The 23,961-nt window shown below is 39.2% G+C and overlaps 1 protein-coding gene and 1 long non-coding RNA gene across 5 annotated transcripts in view; one reads left to right on the forward strand and one right to left on the reverse strand.

Annotated features, from left to right (window-relative positions):
- LOC135451883 (uncharacterized) overlaps positions 1 to 23,961 on the reverse strand; it is a 158,918-nt gene that overhangs the window by 125,514 nt on the left and 9,443 nt on the right. The gene's annotated exons all lie outside the window — the stretch shown is intronic.
- On the forward strand, positions 4,020 to 23,738 carry AGTR1 (angiotensin II receptor type 1). Of its 2 annotated transcripts, XM_064721473.1 has the most exons (3): positions 4,020 to 4,144; positions 8,638 to 8,754; positions 22,093 to 23,738. In XM_064721473.1, the coding sequence occupies exon 3, from the start codon at positions 22,146 to 22,148 to the stop codon at positions 23,223 to 23,225; it is 1,080 nt and encodes a 359-aa protein (XP_064577543.1). In that variant the 5' UTR covers positions 4,020 to 4,144; positions 8,638 to 8,754; positions 22,093 to 22,145; the 3' UTR covers positions 23,226 to 23,738. The 2 variants fall into 2 exon arrangements, with proteins under 2 accessions (XP_064577543.1, XP_064577544.1); XM_064721474.1 differs by lacking the exons at positions 4,020 to 4,144; positions 8,638 to 8,754 and adding an exon at positions 20,719 to 20,841.

Consider the following 23,961-nt stretch of genomic DNA (forward strand, 5'->3'; position numbering starts at 1 on the left):
AGCATGAGGGAAAAGGGCTGATTTTCAAAACCAGAGCAATATGTTTGATGAATAAAGGACCTCAAATACCTGCCTGCTTCTAAGTGGTTGACTTTTGCTCCAGTCTGACACTTCTTGGAGGTATTGAAAAGATGGCTCTTGTTGGCTCTCCCTGCTCAAGCCAGGTGAAAGGCATCATGAGCAGAGGAAAATGTTCTTTATTGAGAAGACCTTTCATTCCCTTAAAAACAGCAGGTTTTTGACAGAAATACAACAGAGAAATGAGCACAGTAAAGTCCAAACCCTCAAACCCAACCCACCTGTTGTTCAAGATCAAGCACAATCAAGTCTACATATAAAAATAAGTACATAATTGCCCTGTTTTATAAACTTTGGAAAATGATGTCTCAGACTTCTCATTCAGTTCAGCTTCCTACACAGTAGAAGCCAAACAGAAAAAGTCTACTACTTATCTATCAAAATCATACCAGTTAAACTTAAAAGTGTTATGGAAATGCTGAGATTTGAAACACTGGCTTCCTTAGAATCTTCATATTTTCCAGCCTCCCCTTTTGCTGTATGCTATGATGATTATGAGGGATTCAATTAAAGCATAGCAGCTGAGGAAGACTAGAAGTTAAAGCATATAGCTTCCTGGAAAGAGATTAAATACCTTAATTGTTCACAGACCTCATCAGAAAAAAAAAAATAATGTAAATTTCCATCACTCTGGAGAGGCAGGCCTTGTGGATATTAGCACCATTGCTGCTCAAAAGTCTGCAAATGACCTCGCTCACTTGTCCCAAACAGCATTTCACCCTCCCCTGCTCTTTTCTCCTCTCACACACACAAACACAGATTACTCTGCTGGCCCAAGCACAATGTTCTGGACTCACACAGCAAGTGGATGACAACAGTAATATTTTCCTGTTCCTACAGCAGAAGCTAACATTTTTCCTGCAGCTAAAAAAGGTTTGAGAGAAGAGTAAGAATTAAAATGTGTCTTTTTCCAAAGTTTTCTTTCCTCAATACTTCCCAGTAACTTTCATTTTAGCAGACCTGACTGAAGGGAACACACTCAGAAAACACAGTTCATCATAGAAAAAGTGGATAAAAATTTCTAAACCACAAATGCATTGGCCTGGGATCAATTCTAGGTCCCTTTTCTCAGAAAAAGTTTAGGGATATATAAACAGGATAGAACTGAAATACTCCTTATGGTAGCAGGAGAGTATTTTGACAAGAAGTGTTTTTAAAAAATAACTTTTGAAAGTTGTCTTCAGGAAAATCATCAGCTTTACTCACATCAGATTGCTACCAGGACATATCCAGGTTTCCAGTAATTCTACATCTGAATTATTCATTTGCTTCTAAGCAAATGCACAGATATATTCTATGTGCAACAGTCCAGTCTATTTTCTGAAAGAATCAACAGTGGGAAAATGCATCTGAAATGAACATAAAAGGGTACAATGAAGAGAACCAGAATGCCACAATTCTCATAACCTGTGGTACTTTCCTCAAGCCTGGCCCTTGAGATGCAGAAGCAGGGGGATATATGTAAGAAGCAGCTTTCAACAAGGAAAATAACTTTGTTCTTCTTGTTTCAGCAAAAAGAAATAAAATATCTTAAAAATGTAAAAAAACAACAGCTAAAATGTTCAGATGTGAATCATTCCAAACATTTTACTAAAATATAAAGAGTTTTAAAGGCAAGGTAATTTTGAGTTCCAAATAAAGAATTTGTTCTAAACTATTTATTCTCACTAGACCACTAGTGACTTTAATAAATATTGCTATTAGAAGAGCTATTTATTTGATTTTATAGCAATCGAATTTCCCAGTCCAGTCACCTTCCTAATGACAGCTCTTTGCTCTAACACAAGCAATAGAATGAAACCTGCTCCCTGAAACCCTTTCCACATTACAGACACCTCAATCAATTCTGGTGGGAAGAAGCCTCTTTATTTACAGCAGCCCAATGAAAACAGAATTCTAGTCATCAAGTCTATTATTCACTGGATGTTCCTGTAAATTACATTTCTACAGTGAGTACATGTTGCAGTGCTCATCATGTTACAATTCTGTTATTGGGATTCCAGACACAAATCCACTGGAAGTGAAGAGATTTTCCCAAAATTACATTAAATTACATCTCTCTCTTACATATCCCAGAGATGGACTGAACTCAGCAGAGAGATGCAGACCCAAATTCAATTTCACATGCACCTTTTCAGAAAGAACCCAATTGAAAAAGAAGTTGCTGCAGTGTTTTTCATTTTATTCTGGTTAAAAATACAGTTATCATCTACTTTCTTCATCCTTTCCTGAAGAGAAGAGATGATGGAATACATTAAAGGGCCCAACTGCTCCTAGGCAGTGATTCACACATCCAGAGGCATTGTAAGCAGCCAGCATTGGATGCTGGCATTGGGATTTGGTTAGAGCTCCTTCAGCTCTGTGAACTGAAAGCCTGCACATGTCACCTCATGGAGGTGTCCTGCCCAGCAGCTCCACCCAGCAGGTTCTGCCACAGAACACACTGAGGCAGAGGTGGGCAACAGCTGCCAAGTCCGTTGTTACTGAGCAGAGTTTGGGAATCAGGCACACGTGTACAAAGAAGGGTTTGCACAGAAAAAATACGTCTCATATGTCAAGAGCTCCGTGTAATAAAACCAACAACATAAATGGGGATAGCACAGTCCACTGCTGTAGCCAGCTTTAGGTGTGGTACAGGCTGAACAGTACTTATAGCAAGTGGGTTTTAGTCCCTGTCAGGATAAACCTGTGAACGTGCACATGGTTCATCAAAGATCTCTCAGCACCATCTCTTTAGAGAGGAAGCCAATTACAAACTCCCCAAGTGGCAGGAGGGCAGCGTGCTGCCAACATAGACTGCTTCAATCCTGGCTGCTGTTCTGATGAAAATGCAGATGATTTCTCTTGTCATGACATAAATAAGATCAGGGTAAAAGATTATGTCACAAGTCAATTAGTGCTTCCATGTGACACACTCATGGCCCATCAGACACAGCTGGAACAATTGAATTTGTGCAATGTGCTGCAGTTCATTTCTATCTGAACCTCTGATTAAGCTAACAGATTTTCAGAAACAAATTATAGCCAGAAAAGACCTGATTGTACATGTGCAGATATTGAAAAACTAGTTGTTACCACTGCAGAATCCAAATGTTTCCTCCTGATTTACCTCTCCTACCACTATGACTAAATAGACTGTAATTACTGTTAGCCACAATAAAGTTATACTGCCAAACCTTGGAGGGTGTTGCCATCCTAGATCACATCTTTCTTAAGAGGTCCTTCAAAAACACACTAGGTGTATAAAAAGATTAGGAAGCAATCCACAGTTGTGCAGCTCCCGTTGGAATCTTCAGCTCTGTCCATAACTGAGGTGTGATAGCCCTAGCATGGAACATAACTTCTGAAATCTTGTTCTTGATGGGCACAACCGTGTCCCAAATTCTGCCTCAAAAGTTGTTCCCTGTCCTGTTTAGCAGAATGAGAGAGACACAAATTAGCAAAATCCCTTCTTTAAATGATGGTATCAGTGACATGAAAAGCCCTCCTAGAACATGTATTCCGAGGGGGTTTCCTCTGTTTCTGCTCCACTCCACTCCCAGAGAAGAGTTTGCCAGATTTATCATGAAAAGTACACATTTAACGCCATTAGTGACGATCAGAACACTTCAGTTGTGCTCACTGGCGGTGCGGGGGAGTCTAGAGAACCTGGCAATGTTTATACACCACTCTAGACCCTTCCCCTGACAGCTGGAGGCAAGGGCGAGCAAGGGGCCCCTCAGAGCATCCCTCGCCCCATCCCCGCATCCGCGACCCCAACTCCCCGCGCTGGCTCTGCCCCGTCCTGCCCGGCCCCTCCGGCCGGCCCCGCGGCTGAGGGGAAGGAGGGAAGTGGGAGGGAGCCGGGTCAGCGGGGTCCGTCCCGGGAGATGGGTGGGGAGAGGCAGGGTCGAGCCGGGCTGTGCCGCAACGCCCCTCGCTATAAACGGAGCGGCCGCGCTCGGAGCGGGAGGAGCGGCGCGGCCGGCGAGGAGCGCGCCCGGAGCCCAGCCCAGCCAAACTGAGCCCAGCCCAGCCCGGGGCGCTCCCGGTGCCGCCGGGGCTCAGCCCGCCCGCCCGGAGCCAGGTAAGCGCGGCCCGGCCGGGGCAGCCCGAGCGTTTGCGAGCGCGGCACCGCCCGCGCGGAATTTCACTAGGCTTAGATAGAACTGGCACAGGAAGGCTCAGCCCTGGACGAAGAGCAGCCGCTTAATCCCCTGTGCTCTGGCTCGCCCTGCGAGGCCCGCTCCACATGATTATTTAGAGAGGAGTAAGTGTCCCCCAGGCTCCCAGCCCTGAGAGCTCTGGAGTCTCGGCAGCAGTTTGGAGAAAGCAGGGCTCCCTTGGCAGGAGGCACAGCCCCCGGAGCTGGAACTCCATCGAGGCTCATCCCAGCATCCTGCAGGATGCAGCCCTGGCACCTCGGCTCAGGATCAGATGATCAATTAAATTTTTAGCGCTTTGCTAAGCTCAAGACAGAAATTAATCAAACACCAAAAGTGATGCTCATGTCTTCTGGGAGTTGTGCAAACAGTTCAGTTTCTCAGTCTAGGAGGCAATGCCACTTCCAGCAGTTAGCAGCAAGTATTGGTTTAATCAGAATTTTCATAATCATAACCAGATCTATCCTTTTTCTACAGAGAAAGAATTGGAGTGCTCTACAACCAGAGATTAATTTTAATTAGTAAAATTAAAATGCCTCTCTGCCTTTTTTTCCCCTAGCCAGTTTCTAAACTTCTCCTAGACTCACACTGGACTAGCGTTCTTCAACAAGTTCAGATGAAATCCCTTAGTATATTTACTGTTCTTCCCCTCTCCATGCAACAAAACACTTAATGTTACCAGTTACTTACAAGTTCAAGCCTTATATTCTTCTAAGGCAACTGGAGTATCAGTAACTCAGTCAGGTACAAGCAGTAAAATTGCAGTATTCACTTACACCTATTTCTATATTTCTGCAAAACTCCTTGAATTAATGAATGTATGGCAATAAGGGACAGCAGGATTCTGCCCAGAGCATGCTACAGTTCAGGGTAAATTTCCATCACTTCCAAAAGTAGCAGCACTCATTGGATTGTGTTTTGCAGCATAGCAAGGGAGAAGGTAGTAAATTGGCTCAGTAAAATCACAGGTTGAGGGTATAAAGAGGGAATTTTTCGTATAGGGAAGCCTCTTCTCTTGTCACTTGCATGAACCCACAGCACTAATATGATTAGATTTTTGTCTGAATAGCAGGATTAAGTATGGCCTGAAGCAGGTAATTACCATGATGATGTAGAAAGGCTTTTTTAGGTCTATTTTAGTGTCAGAAAAATGTTCCATACTCCTGACTATGGCAGTTCATTTTGCCTGTTGCCACCATAATCTTTTAAATTACAGCCTCTTTCAAAATATTAAGTGCCTACAAATTCAGCTTTTGCTCATGTATTAAGAGTTTAAAATATATACCTTTCCAGCAGGAATGTGGTATTTCTGTTCCTCTCTTCAACTTGAGCTACATGGCAGAGAAAAATCATTTGTGATTATTGTGTGCTTCCTAGTTTATGTTGTTGAACTGACAAAGCAAAGTGGCCCTGTACAATTAAGAGAAGTCACATTTATCATTACATTTGAATATAGCTGGTTTCATTCTCCCCTTACTTTTGTCTTAGTGATAGACGGAAACAGATATTTTTTGCACTGGAGGAGAGCAGAAGTGTGCTCATTTTCTGTGAGGGAAGGTGTCCTGCCTTCTGCTTTGAAACAGCATCTTCTGGGCTGGCCAGCATGTGCAAACTGCAATTAGAAGTTACTGATTTAAAATACCAGCTTGAATGTCAGTACCCACAGCAGTGCAGAAGTGAGGAGAGTGCTGCCTTTAACTTTCAAATATCTCAACTCAACAACCTGCTTTTTATGGTCCTCTTAGAACAAGATGATGAATGATGGCATTTGTGTTTCCTGAATAATATTAATTGTATTAAATATTGGAAAACATATTTAATTTCACTCTGTGTTATACTATAAAAACAGAGGCAGATGCAGAATGTAAACATGGTGACTTATCTACACTTTCTAGAAATGTATGGACTGACATGGAAATAAGTGTCAGAGTTAATGCCCTTTTTAAAAAATTCTATTTTGGATTATGGGCACTGACTACATTTTTCTACTCCTAAGTTTTCTCCTCTGTGGTAATTTTCTCCTCCATGTTTGTTAAAGAAGCATATTTAAGTAGTTCTTTTCTCTGGCACTGCCTATTGTTGAACACAATTAATATGGTAATTTAAAGTTACATAAAATACAAACTCACATTCCACTGTCCTAGTTAAAATCTTGTTTATACAAAGGCATTACTTTAAACCGTTTTAAGCAGTCACAAATTACTCCTATGTGCTCCTTATCTCTCTTTTTTCTCTGGAACTTCTTGTGTTCCAGAAGTTATTATAGTGTCACCAGTAGTATTCATAAGCTCACCTGTGTCTTTAACTGCACAATTTTAGGGGTCTTAATCACACTCTAAGAACCATGCAATTGTTTGAGTTGTTAGCATGTTCTCTGCACCTTAAGTATCCTATTCTGCCTTGGTGACTTCATGAAAGGTCATATTTGTCTTGATGTGGATACAGAACATGGATATTTATGCATTGCTTTAATCAAATACTGCATCTGACTTACATTGTTTGTATTGTGCATTTTTTAAACTGAATTTAGTGGTTTTCTGCTAGGAGACTACCTCAATGAGAGGAAAAATCAACTAAAATTGAATTTGGATATGTTGTATCTAAAGTTGAGCGGGGGAGATGGATTATCAGGATTCATTGGCCTGCAGATAGATCTGCTTGGGCTTTACACTGGACTCATGAAAACAAGAGGACAAATGACCAACTGGGAAGGGTGGTGGACAGCAAAGCAAAGTATTGCCCTCAGCTGTTTCTGACAGTAGTGCTGGCAGCACAGCAACAATCTCTGCAGAAGGAGAAGCATAAACTCAGAATCTTTTCAGAGCTGCCAGTGTGGTGAGATGGGAGCTCACAGCTGGGAGGATTGGGTGAAGCTGGAGCCTGGCCACCACAGACCCACAGCAGCCTGCTTGTCCTGGAGGCTCTGTGGCATGTTCAGCTCAATCTCCAGCCTCTGGGTAATCTTGGCTCAGTTTTCAGGCCTTATCTAGTTTATTGCTGCTGTTTGTTCCTCCTGCTCTCAGCTGCACAACAATTCCACCAGAAATGCAGTGAACACAGATGTTGTGTTTTACCCTGTGTTCCTCTCAAAAAATAATCAGGAATTTTTCAGTTTTATTGGATAGAAGTTCACACTTTTTGACAGCTAGTCCTAAAGGTGACTGTGGTGTTTTTAAGAAGTCAGCCTCTGTATTTTAGGATCAGGTTTGAGAAGATAAAATGGCAGAATGTTACAAAGAAACATACTTAGAAATCTCATGGAATTCTGGGAACAGAGTAAAAAACATGGATCACTTTTGAACAGAGAGAGAGAGAGAAGTGGAGGAAAAAATTACATCATTCTTTTCACAATTGTAGAGTCAGTTTCCACAACACCAACAGGAATAAAGACATTGCTATGGCTGAGTATTTAACCTCACCTACTTACATGGAATTAACTTTGCATAAAAGATAAAATTTTTGCATGTGAGCACAAGGTGAGTTCAAATGCATTTGAGAGTTTGAATAGGTGGCAGCCTAATGTGTGCTTTGAGTTTCAAGATGCACAGAGCGCACTCATGAAGCTGAAGCACTGCAGCCTGAAGAACAGAGAACAGAAAGGCTCCAGGAGAACTATTTCAGTGCAATTGTGGTTGTATGTAGGAAAGTTACCAATCACAGTATCATTTTCTGTCTCTTCTTTCTGATCCCAAACATCCTAGCAGTGAAGAGCAAGCCAGCAATCTCTTGCTAATGACAGTATTTCTTTCCATACCCTTTCCATCAACAAATTTGTCTCTTAAGATCACTTTCACCAATAGACAGTCTACTCAGAGCACTCATTCCATGTTCTGTACCATTTTCTAAAATGCATCCTTTGCCAACATAAGAAAACAAAATAACCCTAAAATTGCCAGATGTACCCTGGAAGGATCTTTGTCACTTTGGAACATTTTGAGGAATTTCACAAATTTGACCAACAAGGGGAGTTGGGATATTCATACTTAACATTTTTTTACCTCAGCTGTAACAAAAGAAAAGAGGTTATCTTGACTGTAAGTCCTGTAACAGCTGATTGTTTGAGACAAAGTACATATGAAATAAAATTGCTGGTCTAATAATTTTTGGTCTTATCTTCAGATAAATGATGGATTATTCTAAAATTACTCTGAGCTTTCAAGTGAATTGCAACAAAGGACAGGAAACTATCACGTTCCAAATGACATGCTGTTAGTTTTCTCTGCTGCACCATCATGTGAAAGAACTATGCATTTTGGCCTTTGGTCAGGTGTCTTTTAAAATTTTTATTCCATTGGTGTTTTGTTTGATAGCAAAAGTGTCCAGGTATTCAGTACATAACAAGGCCAGCTAGAAGGTTTGGTTACTGTGTGTGGTGTTTATCTCCTTTTATTGCAGCTGAGCAGCATTTCTCTTGCAGGCACAGGGAACGGGTAATAACCGAAGATGCCTCACAGCAGGAAAGTGGGATCAGATTGGCAGTGCAGCAGTGAGTGGCATGATTGAAGACAAGATAAAAAGCAGGCTACAGCAAAAGGTAACTGGCAATATCTGAAAAAACCTGTGCTGAATTTGGGCAAGGTCAATATTTAGATAGTATTTCACTGCTTGAGGTGAAAGCTATAATTAGGGTTAGAGACAGAACAAAGAATGATTTAACTAAACTCCTAATTTCAGCTAATTCACCTATTCCTTTCTTTACTTGTAGACCATTCAACTTTGTGAGTTACTGATAGATCCTTGGCTAGTACAATCTAATAATCAGCAGATGACGTGTAGGAATAGAAATAGAAATTAAAATTCAGTGGATTCTTGAATCCACTCAGTTTTCAGAAAACAGAGAGGAGACACTGAAGAGGAGTGCTGTGCCTCAGCATTTCTAGCTGAGAGGGACACATGCAAATAAGTAAAACATTCCAGAAAGCCACTGAACAGCTGTACTTTCATGATGGGGGGCTTACGCAAGGAGAAAAATGCACAAGTTGACTTCTCTAAAAAATGTTCTGTTGGCAGCCTGCCTCCATTTAACTCTGCTTTAGCATCAGCACAGCCTGGCCAGAGCCTTTCCTCAAAGCAGGCAGCACATGCTGTACAAAGATGCAGCCTGGGCTTGTTTACTGAGAAACCATTGGTTTGTTGAGAAGCCATACATGCCCTTCCCAGTCTACATTTATAAGAGGTATATTGTCCTTTCATCTTTTCCTTTATAAACTCCTATTGGTTTTCATCTTTTCTCCTTTCTCCACTCGTTCTTGTTGCCCAAGCCTAAATATTTATATCGTTTTGATTTCTTCCCCTGCCAAGGGGTAAGTCTGCTACCATTGGAGTGGCTCAGGGTTTGTTTTCTCCATCCTCAGGCTCTCTACTTGATGTGGAGAAATGGAAGGCATGGGACAAGAATCAACATGTGTTGTCAAACTGGGACTGCAGTTATGCTGTCTTTATTGTTTTCCTCTTGGTTTTGTTATTAGTATATTAGATTAGATAATTATAGTTTTTCTCAAATCAGGTAAAAAATTTCTTTTCACATGGTCTTCCTAAAAAGCACTTCAAAGAAAAAGAGTTCAAAATCATTTTACCTTCAAATACATTTTATGATGCCATTCCATGTTCTTAAACATAACATTAAAAAAAAAAAAAGCCGTGTCAGTGAAGGAGAGCCACACACCCAAGGAATTGCACAGTAATTTCCTAGCACTAAAGTGAAACTCCTTTAGCATCTCTGGGAAGGCACAGAACTACCCCTTCTGGGCTTCTCTGCACTTTTGTGTGCTTGAGAACTGAGACTGCACCTGCTTGAGATGCACTGATTCACAGCATCATAGATTAGCTCACTCCAGCTGTAACAGCTGTCTTTGTTTTGCTGTCTCTGGCTGGTCCTCAGTACCCACAAGGAACATCTCAGGACAGCAAAGAGTTCACCAATTAATTTTATTTTCAAAATACAGCAATAAATTTTACTTTGGGGGGGAAAAAACAGGAAACAAGCTGTACAAATTTGTCAGAACATCTATTTTGGGATCATTCTATTAAGTGTGCCGCCTTCCAGACAAAGCACTAAGGATCATAGTAACTTGTTTTTCCATGGGTGATAATACCTTTCACACTGACATGGATTAAGGTGTCTATGTTTGACCTTTCCTTCTCTTTGATTAACCCCTTAGAAACTCACTAGTTCAATTGACTCATATATTCTCAAATTTTCTTCTAGTCCTCATAATGATCTGCCCTTAACAGGAGTTTTGTGCAACTGAAAGCACAATTGGGCCTCTATGCTCTCAGTGTTATACCTACCAACAGTTACAATGATACTAACTTCTCTTGGGCTTAGCTACATTACCATTTTAAAAGATTTTTTGAGTCTGAATAAACTCTTGTACTTTGCCAGTTACTCATACTGTTTTCTTTCCTTTCTGCCTTTGGTTCCCTTTTTCTGACCCTAATGAGTGATTCATTAAGAAGCCTCCATGCTGATCTTTTGCTTTTAATCTTTTAACTTTTCCCTCCAGGCTGTTCCTAACATCCTCATTTAGGGAAGAAAAGTCTTTTCTGAGGGGTATTGCCGTTGTGTGATATTTTCCCACTGTAAGGATGTCTAAATTAATTATATAATAAGAAAAGTAATCAAGTGTCTCAGTCAGACACAGTGAACCAAATCCTATTACAGATGGCTGAATTACAAGACAAAGCTTCCTCTGAACTAAGGTGTTGAAACCTAACATCCATTTCCTTGTCCAGAAATACACAATACATTGCCTTTGCTTCTTCAGTAAGACAAACACTATTTTCCAAAATAAAAAAAGAAAAAAGTGTTCAATGCAAGGTTTGCTTTCCTCAGGGCTGTAGCACTGACTGGTGGGAAGTTACATGGAAATCACTAGCCATGACACTGGAAATGTAGTGATAAAGCTTTCACATTAGATGGTTTAGTTACCATGACAGACACTTAAGTGATTCTGGTTTGTCTGTGCCCACATAGAAAGGCTGCATCTGCACACGTTTGTATTGCAGTTCATGTCTTCATTACTCAAAGCAAAAGATTCTGTTTCTGACTTTAACCATATTGGTGAAAGGTAACAGGAATGGGATTCATTAGGGGGAAAGTCTTTTTAGGTAGCAATATGCAACATGAGCTACTCTCAGTCAACTCACCTAATTTCCATTAGATTAGAAAGTGGAACACCTCTGTATGGAGGGGATCTCTCCATTTCTGGAGTAGAAGCAGAGAATTTTCACTGTTTCTTTTCCCTCCTGCTTTCTGATTAGCCGTCATTAGAGATGAAGGTAATTGCTCTGCACAATGCATTTCTAAAGCCTGTCATTCATTAATTTACATTTGCCTTCTATAGCTGGAGGGGGAAGCAGGGGGTTGGCTGGGGAGTGGGATGTGAAAATGAAAAGCCCATCCTGCATATTGAACCTGTAAAGCTCATGGGTGCATCATGGACCCAGCCTGGTGATTTAGCTCAATGGCAGGAAAATGTTCTTTTGAGGATTAACATACCAGGTAAGACTTCAACACACATCAGAACGTTGCCATGCACATCAAAATGTTACTGATCTGCTTTACAGCTGGAAGCAAATCTATGTAAGCTCTCTGGTGGCACCTTTCTTGCTGGTTTACAGGAAGGTACAGAAAGGCAGTTCCTTGTACCAGAAAAGTAGAAGTTATTTTCAGAGTTTGTTGCTGATTGCATTAGTATCTCACCTTTAGCTAAGAAAAGTTGTTCAGGAGTGCAAAGAAACTGCACACATGGTCATTCTTGCCTCTGTATCTATCTTCTGGCTCAGCAGAAGAGCTACATGACTCTCAGAGAGGGGCAAATGACACTGTGGTCTCTAAATAAAATAAACTACTGGAAAAAACAAGGAAGCCTCCATTTGGACTTACTATAAATTTCACGAAGTGCTAACACCTCCCAACTCTGTCTACAAAACTATTAGCTGTGTCCCCTACCCTTCTTCCTAGAAATATCCTTGCCTAGAGGGAGCAACAGAAACCTAATTAAAACATTACTTTTGGTACATTTATACTAGTAACACCACTGATTGAGTTGTGTCTTTCACAGTAAAGCTGTAAGGCAAAAAGAGCAAAGATCAAGAAAAATCCTTTCCTCCCAGAAGCAGGGAATTTGGTTCTTGAGGAAATAGTTGAAGTTTTGGGCTTTCCATTCCATTTTCTGTTGTAATCTCTGCCAGGAACAGAAAAGGTTCTGACAGTGATTGCATATTGCTGTGGGCACGTCACTCATGCAGTAACCATTTTATGATTTAGATGCATAATTTATGATTTAGATGCATGAAATACCTTTTTCTGCTTAACTATTAACAACCTCTAATACAACCCAGAGTTTAAGCTTATGTAAATCTCGGTTGTTTTTACCTAGAGGTTGGTAAGCAAGCTCTGTCTGGCAATTACAGCAGTTTAAGAAAGTAACATTTTCCCCCCCATAAGGCCACTCTCCACCTGACAGCTCCCTTCTGCTGGACAAGTGCAACCACTAAGACTGAGATCTGGACAATGAATCTTCAACTCTTCCAGTGCTGGATGCATTCCAGCTAACATTCCTTCCAGCAGGAATAGGATCAGAGACCAGTGGTATTCAAAACAGCACATAAAATATATTATTAAGCTCTACTTGCTTGAAGTGACACTAATATAATAACATTTCTCCTACAAGTTGGGCTATTTTTTGCACATTGAAGAAGGAACCCTCAAGCTTCAGTGAAGAAGACCATGTAACTTAGGGCAGACTCAGAGCTGTAGGGAAGGTCCTGTGAGCTAATTGTGATTTATGTAGGATCTGAAAGGAGGTGAGATACCCCACTCCTTGTACCTGACCTCTGCCCTTAGAACTGGCCATGATAAGCTGTGCTCACAGCAGTGCTTTTTATTTCTGTATGGTTCTTTCTTTCTTGCCTCTTCACAGCATTTTTGATATCAGACAGAAATATAGATCTGGATCAAGGCCAGACTTAATGTAAATTCCCTTCTCAGACTGGAGGCATTCACAATAGAATCTTATGGTGCATTGCATATGGAAGCAATGGAGATATTTCAGATGTGGGGTTAGGTATCCATTTGTGCAGGATGTGCCACACAATGGAATACAAAAACTAAAAAAAAAAAAAAAAAGCCCGCACAAAAACTTTAACGCTTCTTACTCATGGAACTAATCTATGAGAAAAGAAACTTAAAATTATTTCGCTTGCACTTAATAAACTTCAATTAAATTTCTGTCTTTTATTAAAAACAATCACATGGGACACCCTGTATTTTATTTAGGCAATTCCAATGGCAATAAAGGAAATGTGTTAATTCATTCGTTTACTATCACTCAGAGCAAGTAACTGTGCAGCACGTAACCTTTCACAGCTCCAACTCATCTCTTTTTTATTCATTCTGGGATTGATGGCTTAATTCTGGTTAATTATTGATTTTTACAGGTACTTCCAAATACCCTAAAGATACTTCATAACCCAGCATCAAATTTGAAGTTATAAACCTGCAGTAAAATGTGTATTCATACTAAAATACCACATTGTTCTGCTATTCAAAAAAACTTTTCATGTCAGTGGAGGAAACTTTAGAAATTCCAGTGCTACATTGTTCTGAAATATCTTTATCTTTCATTTACTTGCATCTAATGTGCAGCAAATAACATTGTGAGCAGTATGAGGCAACAACATGGTCCTGAGGAGCAGACCTTAGGTTAGCCTGCTGATTATTGTCCCAGAAGGGCACTAGTCTTCCTTTTTGGTAAAGCTAATGGCCAGAGCAGAGGTGCAAAATCCTATGCTGGATGGTAGCTGATGCACTCATTTCAGAGTTTTAATATGCTGTCTTCAGCCTCTTCTACAGAGACAATCCTTTCCCTTGTGTTACAAACAAGAGCAGTGACTGCTTGCTGCTATAACAACTAATTCTCATATTTAAAAACTAATTTGGCTATAGGTTTAACAAACTAGATGAGGAAAAGATGATATTCATTTCTGTCAAGACATACCAACCAAGGTGACAGGACACCATGAGAATCCCCTTTCAAACACCATCTTTTCTGAAGCCTAGTATTGGGATGTTTAGTTTCAGAAGTACTGACATAGAACTATTAATCTAGAAATCTGTTTTACTTTGTTTATTTAATTATCTTTTGAGTTCTAACTTACTGCTCTGGGGAGAATTTTATATTCATATCCTTAAGGTTATATGATACCTAAGACATATTAAACACCAGAGAGTTTGCAACACATTCATGCAGCTTTAGTCAAAGAAAGAAAACAGAGATTGTTCTGATGATTAAAGAGGAAAAAAGAGACCAGAAAATTAAGCAGAAAACTCTAAAATATCTGGCATACACTGTCAAGCCAGGGCCAGCAGTGTCTAAAACCACCACCCCAGTGATCCTCCACAAGAGATTAAACACACTGCATGCTGACAGTGCTTAATCTTTCAGTGTTTTGGAGTCCAGTTCTACATGGATTGAACCCAAGAATGTTTTCCTTACCCTTAACAGCAGAGCATATGAGCATATAAAAGGAAATCAATGTTTACTTTGAAACTTAAATCTAGAGAATCCTAAAAATGAAACCTATAAACTAAAAGAATTCTATTTACTCTCTACTTTGTCTGGCTCTAACGAGTGCCCTGTTGATCTGTCAGTCAAAAAATTTTGTAAAAAAAAAATTCCCATCATCATTGCTATGGTAGCAATCACTAAGTTCTGGTGAGGTTGAGAAACTCTAGTGAAGTTGAGCAATCCTTTCTTGGCATTAACTTCTACAAGTAAAATTTTATAGAAGTATGTACATCAGGGCTTCCCAGATTCTGGGAAAAAAAAAATCAACAACAAGCACATTCACAATCTGGGGATTGATAGTTAGCTTTGTCCAAAGAGCTAAGTAAAAGGAAGAGATTTCCAGTGTTCCTGGACCCTGTATGTACAGTGAGAGTATATGCAAACAACAGTCCGAACTTCCCCTGCCGCTGCAGCTGCTCTCATTACAACTGTGACATCATTACACTGTGGATTGCTAAAAAGAGCAGGAAAATGTCATATATTGTAGTATTTTAGCATTTAATGTCCAAAAAGTATACTTGAAAGATTTTCTTCATCCCTCCACAGCCCCATAAATTAGTGTTTGGAAATGACCTTTCACTTATGCCAATTTTTGCCACATAGATTTCTAACACAAAGTGTAAGTGTGCAAATAATAATTAGATTTCTTTATTCCTCATTTTAAATCTAGCCAAGTGCTAGTTGGTTTTCTATCTCTATGTATCACTTCCATTCTCTCTAAATGCTCCTATTTTTAGCAACCTAAAGATATACACAGTGTATGCTTGTACCCAAACATCCCTTAAGTGCACAGAGATACACTGACACTGAATGACCCATTGGACATAAATACAGGACAAGATACTCATTAGTCCAACTCATCTGGCACAGGACGCTAGAGTTTGTAATTTTTTTGGTTCTAGTTTGCTTGTTTACTATTTTCAGTGAAATAAGTCTCATTGTGACACTAACAGCCTTTCTTCTCCATCTGAATTAAAAGCTCTTTGCCCTTTCCAGCATTAGGGAACTATTTAGGTAAACACATAATTTGAAAGAGAATAGCAGTATTGTCCAAAGAGGTAATGACAAATCCAAGTATATTAGTAAAAGTGGGGTATGGTGGTAGTATAAAAACTATTAAATGTTTCTATTTTCAAAGTATTAAATTGCTTAAAACTCATAAAATGTACACACCATTTGGATAACACTGTGTAGGCTTGTGTTACCTTTCAATTTCTAAAACTCCCTTAATTGCTTTAAAAGAGAGTAATTATAAAGTGTCATTTTCAGCAGTAAAAAGATCTTCATTCAAAATTGGCAGATATTTGGATTAATAACATGCCTAGTTAGATCTAAAATAATCTTAGTTGAATAAGTAGGTGTCACTATTTTTTCATCTGCATTGCTAAAGTGAAGTTTCTTTAAAATATTCTTCTTAATTTGTGTCACAGAGACAATAAACTGCATATATCTTTGAAAATATAAAATACCATAATCCTCTTCTAAGTGTTAAAAGTGCAAGAACTGGACTAAAGGTTAGCAAAACCAGGAATGTGCCAGAATATAGGAAATTAAATAGAAGCTGCTAGATGCTGAAATAAAGTGAAAATAGTTACCTCTGATACATTAAATTTAAATAAATACAGGTGCAATGGTATATATTTTGCCTTATGTTTTCATCTTAAATAATCTTGAACAAAGGGGATGTTTTGAAAAGTATTGGTACTTGATAGGAAATACAGACCTCTAGTGGTCAAAGTCTACATTATCTGAGTTAAACTTGAAAGCAATTTAAATGTCACTGTGCTTAACTATGTTACTTTCTTTTGCATTTTACTCCCCTATAATCATGCAAAATCATACACACCCCCAATTTCACTCTTCAGACATTCCACAAGCATTGATTTTCCCAGAGGAAAAAGTCCCTTCATCTGTCCTTTTTCACATAAATTTTATGACTGAAACTGAGTAGTTGAAAGATACTTGTGAAATGAAGAGAAAATTAATGAGAGTAGTCCACGAGAACAAACAGAAGATTGATGTTAATGCTTCTCAGAATAAGCTATAAAGCCATCCTACAGAAGGACAGGCTCTTTTGAAGTGTGGCAGAGGAAATAAATACAGAGAAATTCTTACAGAGAAGGTCAGAGTACATAAACAGTTCACATTTGCAAGGTAACAGGAACTTTGGTAACAGGAACTTTTGTTCTGTTAGCACAGAAAAAGTAATAACCAATTTAGGTTTTGAAGTTAGAGAGAACCAGATCCTGAGAGGATCACAGGCAAATTATTTTCCAGCTATGTAGAGCCAGCACAAGTAAAGCAGACCAGCTTGAACTCTTGCAAGGGGAAGGCACAAAGAATTCAAAAATAGGTTAGAGCATTAAAAAGATACATACTTTTAAATAAATAAAGCAAACATCAAAAAATTAACAGCAATTTCAACAGACTGACAGCTGTGTCAGCTGCACAGTTGTTAAAAGAAAATGCTACAGTACAAGGTCCTGCAAGTTCTGTTTGTTCTGATGTCAGACCACCTCCTGATCCAAAATTGCAGAGCAGCTTGACAGCTGCTAACACAGGTCTGCTGAGGTTTGTTTTGTGCTCTTGGTGTTTGTGAGCTGATGTACAGCCGCTCTCTGGTGCTGTACTGCCTATCACAGCTCCTTTCCAGTAGTATTTTGATTTATTGGCATTTGTCACAAAGTGAGATGCTGACCTCTAGGGAAGGTACCAGCAGTGATGGCAAGAGCCCACTGTAATGGAATTATCTACCCTTGTTTGTATTTCTCTTTTCCTTCACAATTCAGCCATCAACTCTGGATTAAAGATATTTAGGAAAGCCATCAGTGGGAAATACAGACTGTTAGAACTAGCTGAAGAAATAAGAGCCAGGAGAAAGGTAAATCTATGCCTTCACAATGGTACTGCTCAGGAACTCCAGGAAAGCACAGAAGGTGCTGAAATGTGGGTGTGAAATTGAAGTTGCTCTATTTTCTAAGAACATGAGGATAGAAAGGGTTACTCTGTAATCCTGAAAGGGATAGAAAAAGACCCCAAAAGCCTTTGCAATAAAGCATGTGTAAGTGTCATTACTTTCTCAGCAGTTAGAATAAATTAGGAAAGGGGGGAACTAAATTCTTAAGATAAAGGAAAGTTTATGCGACTAGAAAGAAATAAATATAGCTAATATACTGAACATATTGTTCCAAACATTTTTCATTGTATTTTCTCCCTGTGCAAAAATTTTACATAAAAATAGAATGCAGTATCCTCTCAAATAAGGAACTATTTTCTCATTTGTAAGAAAAGCAAATAACCCACCCACTGTCAGAAGGAAAGTGCACATTACCAAGTGATAAGGTGGATGAGCTGTAGCAGGATTGGTCAGCCTGAGTTTATTTAGTCTTTGTCAAAGCAAATATTAAATACATTTTTGTTCAAAATCTGACTTGTGACACCTGCTTACCTATTTTTAGCTGACAAAGTTCTCAGAGAAAGCCACAGCCACTGCTATCTTATCTTTCAGTAGGCTAAGTGCTGTTTATCTTGCGTGAGCCCAGCATTCCTTGTTTCCGCAGGCACTTTAATTAGGATGCATGTTCACCCAACAGAAGCAATGAATGGAGCGGTAAACAATAGTTGGTTGAGCAGTCTGAAGGATTTCATTATCAGTGACTTATGTAATCATTGTAATTAAAAAAGATGAAAGGTCAAGCAGGACAGTACCTCAGAACAGGTACTTACTGCTCACCAGATAATTTGTTGTGACCATTCACAGTCACAATGCAATCCTGTTAGAAAAAGCATCTTGTGTGTCAGCCTTAAAGTGATCCAATTATTATTATGTTAACACAGGTCATTTGAGATGCTTTACATGGAATTATCAATGTGCACAACCTATTGTACACATTTAACTGGCCAGCATCTGCTTTGCACGTGTGCAGCCATGATCCTGGGACAAGAAGATGAACTGTGGCAAGTGAGAATAACAGGAGAAACTGAAGGTGGTATGGGAATGAAATCACTGCCTGTGAGGAACTCACTGCTGCAGTGGCCCCCACACTACTCATGTCTTCCAAAAAAAAATTACCTTCTCCAACTTTGAAGTTCTCCTAATACTCTGAAGCTACAGTTGTGCTCAAGAAGTAGATCCACCTGAGGCTAGCTCTGAAAGTTTAGGATTTCCAGGAAATTTAAAAATTCCATTTGGGATTCGCAGTGCCTTCCTTAGTGTGCTTCATTTGTACAGCTCCTATGAGGTTCATTCTCACAGTTCAGTTCATTCAGACAGTTTTCAGATACCCAGATGGCAATCCATATGTGTTTACCCAAAAGCAACCACATTACATATTTCTGATTCCTTGTCATTTACTGAAAATATTGATAGATTTATTTTAATTATTGATTGTAATTCCTTAGTATAATTTAAAAGTGGTAGCACACCAGACACATCATTTGCACAATTTCACTGACGTCAGTGTTACATCAAAACCTTTTACCTCCAGAAGGATTATACAGTCTCACAAAGGAAGAATGAGTATAATACAATTTCTTGACAAAATTCCTGATTCTTCATGGGAATTGTTCTGCCTTGTTTTATTTCCCAAGCACTCCAGAATATGCTCAGGCAATTCTCAGAGTGCCAGACAATTATTCCCAAGTGAATTATTTTTGATTTTAACACATTTCTGAAAATGTAATAGAATTACTGTTACTCTTTCTTGAAAGAACATATGCTATTAATTAGTATCAGCTAAAACTGCTACAGACATGAAACAGTACAGGTCACCATGTGGGTAGAAAAGGGAAATTGGAAGCAAAACAACACAATGCAGTACACTGAAGGGGTGTGTGAGGAGACCATGAGAAAATTGCCTTGACATCTACCATTGCACAGAATCAACCCCACCAAAAGGGAATATTCACTTCAGCTGCATTTGCCCTAAACACTGAATCTCTCACTCAGTTCACACAGAGCTAAATTGTACCAAATGGTACCAGGGCCTGGTGACTCTTGTCTCTGGGAAAGGTCTTGCCCAGGGCCTGACCCATATTATTGCCAGTCAACTTGCACAGGTGATCTCCTGAGCAGAAACTTCACTCCAGATTCCTACTGCAAAGTTCTGGGCATATAAGTGGGAAAAACTGTAAGTGACCATGCTGTACCAGCCTGTAGCTGGGACAGGGCAAATGTTGCCAGTCCTTGATGTTGCAGAACACATCAGTTACTGTCAAAGTTACTTTCATAACCATAGATGAGATAAAAGGACTTATCTTGAAATCTTTCTATTGTGGTTTCCCTGTCCCAGGGATAGGCTGACCTTCCACAGAGCCAAACACCTTGTATTTGAGATTTGGCACAGTTTAAAAGCCAGGTTTTGCTCAGCATGTACTAGAGTGCCACATATGATCAGAATAGCAAACCTTTCTTTGCATTAACTCTTTTTGCTTGGCTTGTTAATTTCTTAAACATGGCAAAAATAGCTGATGTCATTTCCAGACATCCATACCAACTGAAGCAACAAGACTGATACACAGAATGAATTGAAGGGACTGGGAAATGTTGCATGGCACATCTTGACAAAGTGTCTATTAGTTGCATTTTACTAGATGTCCCCAACTTGATAGAATTATTACCTATCAGTTACCTAAATCTTGACATTTAGCTTTGCAGAAATAAATTAGGTTATGAATGCAAACATATGCTACAACATAAGCTAAAATAGATAAATAACAAGTCTTCAAAAGGCTAAGAGCCAAAGGGTGACCTTGCTCACAAGATGCTTTCTGCAACCCATATTCTGAGTTCAGTTCCTGGCTCCTTCAGACTTCCTGTGTGGGTTTTGATGAAACAAATCTGTGCCTCACTTCCCTATTATAAATACAGTCATTTGTAAAAAGATTTGTCTTCCAACAAGAGCCAGTCAAACACTAAACTCAGTGGCATTTTAAACTCAAAAGGAACATCAGTGCAGAAGCACTCAAATAACGAGCAGCTGCATCTGTGACATCAAGGATGGGCACCTTTGCTTTCTGAGTGCATCTGTACTGCCCAGGGACTTAAGGTGGGTCTTCCATTTATAAAGGTTTTCTTTGCTGTTTGGGATTTGCTTTGTTTTGGTTTTGAAGCTGAAGTATTTCAGTTAATCTTTGTTTTAAGCAGCACAAGTTAGGTTTGGCTTATAGCTGGATCCTGCAAGCAGCAATAAACACTACTCTGCCATAATAACTATAATTTTTTTTAAACATCCATTATTATTCAGGGAAGACTGTCTGTTTTTAGATTCTGGAAAGTAATGAATATTAGAGTCACTTACAATGTATTACCTGCTTTCTAAAGTAATCAGTCATTAATAAAGAAATGATTCTTACAAAACACACAGGCCTTGGCAAACCAAGCAGGTGCCCTTTAAAGGAGATTTCATACCCTTGCTGAACACTTAATGTGATCCAGAAATACACCTTCAACTCGGTTACATAAATTTTGTCAGCAACTGAAAAAGTAATATGTTCTCCCTTGCACCCTTCTTAAACGCTTTGTACAGTAAATTAATGCACAACAGATCTGGACATGTCTGGATTTTCAGATTTTTTTTCCCCTCACTAGTAGTTAAATGCCATCTTTCCAAGCCAGATGGGGAGCTAAGTAACCTCTGAATATTTAAGGTATTTTTGGTACAATAGAATACTAGACTGTGTGTTTTCATCTTTCTCTGTGATGTAAAAATTTTCTCAAAGAAAGAAGTTCAACGTATAAATAAATTTCTAGTGATTAATCTCAGAGATACAAATGAGTACCTAATCTAAAGTCACTTATTTTCTTAATTCATTGCAGTTTGTATTTACATACTTAATTAGTATTCAGAGTGCTTAAGTTTAGTTTCTGAGATATCTGAATAACTTACCTCATTAAATATGTCACCTATTTATGGAAAGAAAATAATCTAAATACTCTGCTGAATTTATAGTTATCTGCTATTTTCAGTCTCTCTTATGATTTTTGACATGTGCTCACTAGCCAGTATTATTTTAAGTTGGAACTTTGTTAATTGAAAGAGGTTTTTTAGATTTCATTAATGATAAAAATAATCTAAAAATGTTCAGCCTACTCCTAACATTCTTGCCTCTGTTTTACTCTGCAAAGTCTGTATTAAAATACAAATTGGTTGTTGAAACACTTGAAGATGGCTTATTTTCAAATTCAAAGACATTGATACATTGTGTTAGACTTGAAAAAAACTTGACATTTAGTTGAGAATTATTAAAAATTAAATTCCTGTCACAAATACTGTTTTCTTTCTCTTTTCCCCTCCTAGGTGTGAGCTTCATCTTTTCTCCCTGAAACTAGGTTACAGCTGAGAAGTTGAAAATGATCCCAAATTACTCTACTGAAGAAACTGTTAAAAGAATCCACGTGGACTGTCCTGTTTCAGGACGGCACAGCTACATCTACATTATGGTTCCAACCGTTTACAGCATCATCTTTATCATAGGCATATTTGGGAACAGCCTGGTCGTCATTGTCATTTACTGCTACATGAAATTAAAAACCGTAGCCAGCATCTTTCTGCTCAACCTGGCCCTGGCTGACTTGTGCTTTCTGATAACTCTGCCCCTCTGGGCAGCCTACACGGCCATGGAGTACCAGTGGCCTTTTGGCAACTGTTTGTGCAAGCTGGCCTCGGCGGGGATCAGCTTCAACCTGTACGCCAGCGTGTTCCTGCTGACGTGCCTGAGCATCGACCGCTACCTGGCCATCGTGCACCCGGTGCAGTCGCGCATCCGCCGCACGGTGTCCGTGGCCCGCGGCACCTGCGTGGCCATCTGGCTGCTGGCCGGCGTGGCCAGCCTGCCCGTCATCATCCACCGCAACATCTTCTTCGCCGAGAACCTCAACATGACGGTCTGCGGCTTCCGCTACGAGAGCAACAACACCACGCTCCGCGTCGGGCTGGGCTTATCCAAAAATCTGCTGGGCTTTTTAGTTCCTTTCCTGATCATCTTAACGAGCTACACCTTAATTTGGAAAACACTGAAGAAGGCATATCAAATTCAAAAAAATAAGACTAGAAATGATGATATCTTCAAGATGATTGTAGCAATTGTGTTTTTCTTTTTCTTTTCCTGGATTCCTCATCAAGTGTTCACTTTTCTGGATGTGTTGATTCAATTACATGTAATAACAGATTGCAAAATCACTGATATAGTGGATACAGCTATGCCCTTCACCATTTGTATCGCTTACTTTAACAACTGTCTGAATCCCTTTTTTTATGTGTTTTTTGGAAAAAACTTTAAAAAATACTTCCTTCAGCTAATTAAATACATCCCACCAAATGTCAGCACACATCCAAGCCTCACAACCAAAATGAGCTCCCTCTCCTATCGGCCACCAGAAAATATCCGCTTGCACACCAAAAAGACTGCTGGGCCTTTCGACACCGATTGAGGCATTTCACAAAGTTCTCCTTTGGAACAGCCTTGTATGTGAAGCACCAAGAACAACGAGATTCATCTGCGGTCCTGAACATCACAGCTCCTTACAGCAACACTGGATCACCTCAGAGAAATCATACTGTAAAGAGTCAGCAGTGGCCTTACAGCTTCCGTTGCAAAGAGGACTGCTTCGTTTTCATTTCACTTTACTGAAAGCAGCCCAAGCATTGGACAGGTGTGTCACAGTTCCTGCCACATCCCACCGTTTGCTTGGAACTACGAAAGAAGGGGAGGGAAAACTCCTAACTTAAGTTCACAGGTGTTTCAAAAGGAAGCACTTGTATAAATAACATTAAATGCAAAGAACCTGACTTGCATATATGTGAGCTATTCTGTTGAAGAAGTGGAGCTTTTTTCTTGTTTTGTTGGTTTATTTTTAATTACATAAATGTCCTATAATCATATTTATAATATATTTTCAAATATATGCTATATATAGAGGCCCAATTTTAAACTCAAATGGAAATTTAAGGTCCTTGAAATTGGTCTTATTCTGATTTATGCTACTATTTTTAATGGCAATTTTTTCATAATAATATATGCAATAAAATGCAGATTTATTTATTAAATATAGAATAAATATATTTTTAGATTTATATTCCTACTCATACATTTCAAACATTGCTTCAGAAATGTACATTTATATGTCAGTGGGTATTTTTGTAGTAGTTAACAAAATAACTATGTAT

This window comes from Zonotrichia leucophrys, chromosome 9, assembly GCF_028769735.1.
Source record: "Zonotrichia leucophrys gambelii isolate GWCS_2022_RI chromosome 9, RI_Zleu_2.0, whole genome shotgun sequence".
In the NCBI taxonomy this organism is placed as follows: domain Eukaryota; kingdom Metazoa; phylum Chordata; class Aves; order Passeriformes; family Passerellidae; genus Zonotrichia; species Zonotrichia leucophrys.